The sequence below is a fragment of the Acanthisitta chloris genome, unplaced genomic scaffold (assembly GCF_000695815.1).
Source record: "Acanthisitta chloris isolate BGI_N310 unplaced genomic scaffold, ASM69581v1 scaffold23889, whole genome shotgun sequence".
Taxonomy (NCBI): domain Eukaryota; kingdom Metazoa; phylum Chordata; class Aves; order Passeriformes; family Acanthisittidae; genus Acanthisitta; species Acanthisitta chloris.
This window is the reverse complement of record NW_008690136.1, coordinates 27,383-34,491: the sequence shown is the minus strand read 5'-3', so window position 1 is coordinate 34,491 and position 7,109 is coordinate 27,383. Positions and strand designations below refer to the sequence as shown.

The following is a 7,109-nucleotide window of genomic DNA, read 5'->3' as shown; positions in this document are numbered from 1 at the left end:
CCCCAAAAATCCTCCACAGGATTACACTTCCAATTCCCTTGTGACATTTATGCTTCACTGAGTTATTTCAACCCCATTTGGGAGAGGCACAGATCTCAGTGATAAGGAGTTTGCTATGACAAGTAGGGAAGGATGGAACACAAAATCAGGTAAACAAGAGGGTGGATACATGAAGGTCATGGGAAAAGTGGTTTCCAAGTTCAGCTGAATGACCTAATTTGGTGTCATTGAGCATGAAAACTGGACATGTCATCCTGCCATCTTCACAGGTATCAGGTACATCCTCACCATGGTTAGTTCAAAGCATGTTTTGCAGTACTGTGACTCCAGAGACTGTGGAGGTAAGTCCCATTTTGCCTTTCAGAGATGCTTCTCCAGGAGATCACACTTGGTTTTGGCCCTCAAACTGGGCAGCGTGTGCCAGGCACTCTGAGTGCCAATGATCAGCCTGTTTTGTGAGCAGCACATAATTAGACTTGTCTCATTTGGAGTGAGATATTCAGACTGCTGAACAAAAGATTTTTCTCCTGCTTCTCTTAGTTGGTTTTCTGCTGTCACCAGAGACTGCATTAATGGCATTGCAGCCAATATGGGCCAAAGCTATGAAACAAGAAAAATTTGTAAGAAGAGGCAATAACTTTTACTGCATTACTCAGTACAGAAAAAGCTTCACAGAGAAAAAGCACTCAAGCATTGTGCTCCCAGCCTGTTCATCAAGACATTATCAGCATCATGGCTCAACAGGACACTCGCCTCTGGAACTAAAATAAAAAATGTTATTTAACATTTGCCTTACGGTGCAGATCAGTCAAGATTAGGAAACTCTATTTTGTTACTTTGTGAGTCCGAAGAGTTGGGAGTTCCTTTCCATCAGTAATTTTCCCTTCCACCATTTTTCAAGGCCACTTCTGAAGGATTAGTGCTGACACTGCTCTGCTTGGTTTTGATGCACTAGGCATATTTAAATCGTGGCAAAAGCTGTCAAAGCCCTGCAAGATCTCCAAGTGGAGTTAATACACAGAGTATATAAAAAGACTCCTTGCTCCCCTGACTTGCTAAAGCCCCTCAAAGCACACGAACCACGAGCACAGGCTGTGCCTGACGCTCTCACACGCAGTCACCTCCCGCTCTGCTGCTGCAGCACCCAGGGGTGAAGCCCATTGTGCTGGGATTAGCCTCCCACATGACATCCCTGCAATCACAATAAGCACTCCAGAGCCTCCTATTCACGGCAGCAGGAGTGATAAAGGTCAGGCTCAGCGTGCTCTTTCCCAATTATTCTCCTGCCTGGCCGAGCTGCAGCAGACAAGAGCAAACACACAGGGACTCTCTAACATGCTGCTAAAGAGCAAAAGCTACTCAGTTTCTCTTTAACATCTTTTGGGTTCAATCACTGTGATTTTTCAAGAGTTTGGATGATTTTTGAAATATATTTGCTCCTCATCTGGGTTATTAAACCAGCAGGAGCAGGACAGGCAGACCACAAAGGCAGCTGCAGCCCAAGACAACTTGCAAACTGAAGAGCTGCAAAATACTAATCCTGCAGCAAGGAAAAATGGATTTCCTCAGGTTTAGGGGGCCTGAATGATCAATCAGCACACAAAAGACTCCTTCCATTGCTAATGTGTTTTTGCTCGGAATAACATACGTCAGAGAAATGGAGTTTTTAACCTTTTCTCAGGAGAACCACTGCTTTTCAGAGCTGCTTGACGGCAGCGATGGTGATGAAGAGGAAATACTTGTGTGTGGAGAAGATTTAGAGCTTAATCCTTTTGATGGCTTGCCTTACTCCTCCCGTTATTACAAACTTCTGAAAGAAAGAGAAGAGCTTCCAATATGGAAAGAGAAATCTACTTTCATGGAAAGTTTGCTCCGTAATCAGATCGTGATTGTGTCAGGAGACGCTAAGACTGGCAAGAGTTCCCAGGTCAGTACCACAGGCTTGGCTGGGGGTGGGTGAATGTATTTTTAGAGCATTTAATGCTGCGTCATCTTTAGAGTTACTATTTCACTGATAATATGTATTTTTAATGATAATTTTGCAGTGAATTTAGTGCAAACAGCTGTTGCCCTGCACTGGGCACATCAACATCCAGATCTATATGATACCTGTTAGTCGTAGCCTGTTGCTGTGCTGAGTAATGTCTGCTATTGCAATGGAAAAACATCCAGTTCCAACACACACAGCTGCACAGAGTGGAGCAGTTCTCACTGTAGAAAAACGTGTGCTATCTCATCTATTGTAATCTGAGGGATTAAGGCCAGAGAGGGCAAGTGAAACACAGAAGGTAAATAAAGATCAATGGAGTCAAACACAGATTTTAAAGATATTAAACATTTAACTCTCTTCAAATGTTCACCAAAAATTGGCACTTTGTTTCAAGGCAGCTTTACTTGGTTGATGATGTTTTTAGGGTTCAGGGTAAGTTGAGCACTGAAGAGTAACACTGGTTAGACTGTGATTGGCTGACACTGTCCAAAGCAACTAACAAAAATCTCAAACAACTTCTTTTATTGCACTAAATACTGAATTTAAACTATCAAGCCCTTTCTGAGCACTGAAGACCACATGCATGAACTATTGCAGCATAAAATCCAGAACCAAATATACACAGAGCCTTAGAAAAATTCAGTATAAAATATTATTGCATCTTCCACTAAGGTCACTGTTAATTTTTGGTTCATTTATATATCACAGCATCACATCTCAAAATGAAAACCTATCAAATACACAATTTGCAATGTATTACAGGGTATCTCAGCTGAAAGGTTTCCCTACTGAAATTACAGGTGTATTTCCACTGTCTGCATAGTGTAAAATTTTTCAGGACTTATTTCAGGTTGCTTTGTATTTCATCAGTAAATTCCTTCCATGTTTAACTATTCATTATTTTGTTCATTTGAAGAATTTGATTGTGTTCTTACCCCTGACTAAACCTGTCATTCTATCCTCTTCCTGTCCATCACCACACTGAACTCCCACTGGCAATGGTAAACTCTGCAATGCCTGTTTTGGATTCAATGCATACTTCTACTTGGAAAGTGTGTTTTGGTTCTGATTAGTGCTATATCAGGGAAGAAATACAGTGGATTTGCAGGCAGGTCATAAGAGAAGGTGAGAAAAGTCCTCAGGGAATGAAGGATTGAAATCAGCAGGGCTGTTCTCAGGGAGAAGAAAAAGTCTTCCCCTCACTTCAGCCAGGAGTAAATGCTTTTTTCCAAGAACACAAAACTACTTGAAAAAACTTGTGTTAACACTGAAGTCAAGATCTCAATTGACTCTAAGCACACAAATATTAACCAGGACTAACAAACTCTGCTGTAACTGCAGCAAGCAGGGAAGAATTTTCAGGCAAGTGTTATAAACTAAAATATTATTGTTTGGGGGCCTCCAGGGAAGCTGCAAAGGGATCTGTGTTAGGAGCTACAGTGACAGGACAAGGAGTAATGGGGAGAAATTGAGAGAGGGAAATTTAGGTTAGATATCAGGCAGAGGTTTTCCCTGTGAGGCTAGTGTGACACTGGCACAGGTTGCCCAGGGAGGCTGTGGCTGCCCCAACCCTGGCAGTGTTCACAGCCAGGTTGGATGAAGCCTTGAGCAACCTGCTCTGGTGAGAGGTGTCCCTGCCCAGGGCAGGGGTTGGGGCTGGATGAGCTCTGATGTCCCTTCTAACCCCTTAACATACCATGAAAGTATGTTTATGGCTGGGATCAGGAGAAAACTTTCCAACAGGTAAAGCTGCAGGATAATTACTCTTGCAGAGCATCTTATATCTGCCAGAGACTTCAATGCTGGACACTGCTAGAAATCACATATTGAACTAGAGATATCATACTTCTCACTGAAAATTCCTATGTTCCTATAAAAATGATACATACCCCTACACACGTGGAATAATTTTTGGAGTTTGAAGTTTTTATCCCTTGTTATTGACTGATTTATGCACGACAAAGTTTGCATAATACTAAACACTTTGCAAAGAAATGTTAGGGTTTATCTTGTCCTTAAATGAGTTTATAAGATCTAACACATTGCTGGTTGATTTTTAAACATTTTTAGAAGTACATATAACTGCACAGAAATTAATTCACAGAATCACTTAGGTTGGAAAAGACTTCCAAGGTCATCGAGTCCAACCTCTGACTCTTCACCACCATGTCAACTAGATCAGGGCACTAAGTGTAATGTCCAGTCATTTCTTGGCCACTTCCAGGAATGGGGTCTCCACCACCTCCCTGGGCAGCACATTCCAGTGCTTAACAACCGTTTCCATGAAGAAATTATATGTGGCTGTTGCACCTAGTTTTATACATTGATTAAGTAAAGGATTTGCAACCCAATACTTTCACTGAAGTGATATTTATAATGCAATTTTGCTTTCTCATGATAATAACACACTCATATTTCCCAGTGTTGATTTTGTGTATATAAAATAAGTGAGCTGCTGTGTGTGGAGCAGTTCTGTTTCAGTTTCAGTTATCTCTTCTTACAGAGTAATTCACCTGAAATTACCTATATTTACTGTGGCATTTGTCTCCTTGAAATCCTGTTCTTCCTGGGCCTTGTTTCTCCCAAACATAGCACAAGCAGGTTCACTGCTGAGGCAGCTCAGCAGCTCTGACAACAACTGCACTAACCTTGTTGGATCAATCAGCAGGTGCTTGTCCAATGCCACTGTTACCTGCTCCGCAGGGTCCAGTCCTGTCTCTTCTGCAATATATTCACACTAATCTGAGCCCAGCTGAGAAATTCCCAGGTAAACCTTCCAGTTCATGTCACTGCAGCTGTTGAGAATTTAGAGATTGCAGGTCTTGACATTTGCCATGGAGATGATTTCCATGTGAGGCACAGCTCACCTGTCAGCGGCTGCTCAGCTTGGTTTGCTCGTTCCACACTGTCATAGAATCATAGAATCACAGAATCAACCAAGTTGGAAAAGACCTCCAAGATCATCAAGTCCAGCCCTTCTGGGGTTACTAGACCATGGCACTAAGTGCCACATCCAGTCTCCGCTAGAAAGCCTCCAGGGATGATGAATCCACCACCTCCCTGGGCAGCACATTCCAATGCCTGATCACTCTCTGTCTCCTTTTGAATTACAGCCTGTGAACTCCTAAATCCACCTGTTCTCTTCTCTCCTCCCAGATCCCCCAGTGGTGTGCCAAGCACTGCCTCTCTGCGCGGTGGCGGCACGGCGCGGTGGTGTGCACGCAGGTGCACAGGCAGACAGCAGTGTGGCTGGCCCTGCGTGTGGCTGACGAAATGGATGTCAACATTGGCCATGAAGTTGGGTATTTCGTCCCCTTTGAAAGCTGCTGTAGCACAGAAACTATCCTGAGGTTGGTGTGGTTGGTTTTTAAGGCCTTCAGGCTGACATGTAGCTCACAGCTCTAGGTGAGTGCCAAGGTTTGCAGCTGACAGCAGTGCAGCTCTGGAAAACAACAAAAAAAAACCCCTCAACGTTGCTTTATAAAGTTCGTGATTCATCAGTAAGCAATAATAGGCTTGAAGGAGGTAATTCTGCACTAAATCACAGTAGATATTTCAGTAAGCAAGGTTACTGTCCATGTAAAACTTCATTAAGCACCTCAGTAACCTCTATTTTTTCCCCTCTATTTTTTCCTCTATTTTCCAGTACAGGGGTGTTCATTACCATAAAATAATCTATCTCAAAGTAAAGCTGGAATTTAAAATAATCCAAAACCATGGCTAGAAGATGGTACATTCAGTGACAAGAGAAAAAAGTCTCTCAGAGGGTTTTTAAGAGATAAAAAATGCACTTAATGCATTAAGTATAGGCAGGTGACAGCAGCACCACAGAGATTCAGCTTTTGAGCCTCCCAGAAAGTTAGGAGAGTTACTTCCTCTGCTTCCTTAATGTAGCAGGCACAAGCTACAGAATCTAGACCATAAGCCTTTTTCCCAGGCACTGATTTCCAGAGGAGAAGAGGATACTCACCACATCTGAAAATCAACCACTCTCCCTTTTGTGTGTCCTTTCCCTTTCCACTGAGAGCTCTGTAAACCTCATCCTGCAGCACAACTTCCTGCAGCTGCTCCTGTTGTTCAAGGGAGATGAATCCTGTCCTCTCACACACCAAAATCTGCTTCGAGGACGCAAAGTCCTGCTGAGCAACACAACAAAAATAATCTCCTTTAATGGAATAATAGGGACAAAAGTGAGGAGGGCCCTACAGCGTGAATTAGTCTCTCATCTTGGTTCTGGTGCTGCCTCAAGTGCACCTTCTCTTCCTCATCTAAAAGTATTAGTTCTTTGCTCAAGAATATGTTTGGGGCATGTAATATGCTTAGATAGTTTGGAAGATGAAAGGCAATACAGGTTATGATTTTAGGGCAGAAGTATGTCTTCTTTTGCCTAGAGCATCCTTTCAACCATAGTGCCACCGAGTGTCATTGAATCACTTAGAGTTTGTAGCTGCTTAAAGGAAGATTTAAGCATGTAGCTGCTGAGCCTGTGATACTGTCAAAAGACTCTGTTCTTTTCAAATCTTTCCTGCTAGAGCAGAAAGAACCAAGCTGTCCCCAAGACCCTGAAAAAAATCTGAATATTCCAAGAAACTTTGTAAGAGTTTTCTGTTTCTGTGTTGCAGATACTGTACAGATGATATGCTACAGAGGGAAATGATGTCTACACCTCTCCTGACCTACTATGGGGTTATTATCTTGGATGATGTGCATGAAAGAACTGTTGCAACAGATGCACTGCTTGGCCTTCTGAAAGATGTCTTGCTAGCAAGGCCAGACCTGAGGCTGGTGATACTCACTGCCCCTCACATGTCCAGCAGACTGCAGAGTTACTATGGCAGCATCCCTGTGATCAGGGTGGAAAGCAAACACCATGCAGAGGTTGTGTACTCCTGCAGCATCCAGAAGAACCACTTTGAGGCTGCCCTAAGGCTGCTCTTTGAGATACACCACACAAGGGAGAAGGGGGACATTGTGATCTTCCTGGCATGTGAACAAGTGAGTGATGAACCTATACTCATATCTCTGCTTTGAATCAAGAGACAGCTTACATCATGTTTTTATGTGACTTATAAAAATCTTGTTACCAGTACCTAAGCAGATGTGCCAACAGGTTTAATTG

At 42.9% G+C, this 7,109-nt stretch overlaps 1 protein-coding gene across 1 annotated transcript in view; it reads left to right on the top strand.

Annotated features, from left to right (window-relative positions):
• Positions 1–269: 269 nt before the first annotated feature.
• Positions 270–7,109, top strand: part of DHX32 (DEAH (Asp-Glu-Ala-His) box polypeptide 32) — a gene marked incomplete at its 5' end in the record, with an annotated part of 25,887 nt that continues 19,047 nt past the window's right edge. Inside the window, 4 exons of the mRNA XM_009081713.1 lie at positions 270–341; positions 1,701–1,927; positions 5,147–5,340; positions 6,613–6,985. Coding sequence (XP_009079961.1) covers positions 270–341; positions 1,701–1,927; positions 5,147–5,340; positions 6,613–6,985 — 866 coding nt within the window. The remainder of the gene's footprint in view (positions 342–1,700; positions 1,928–5,146; positions 5,341–6,612; positions 6,986–7,109) is intronic.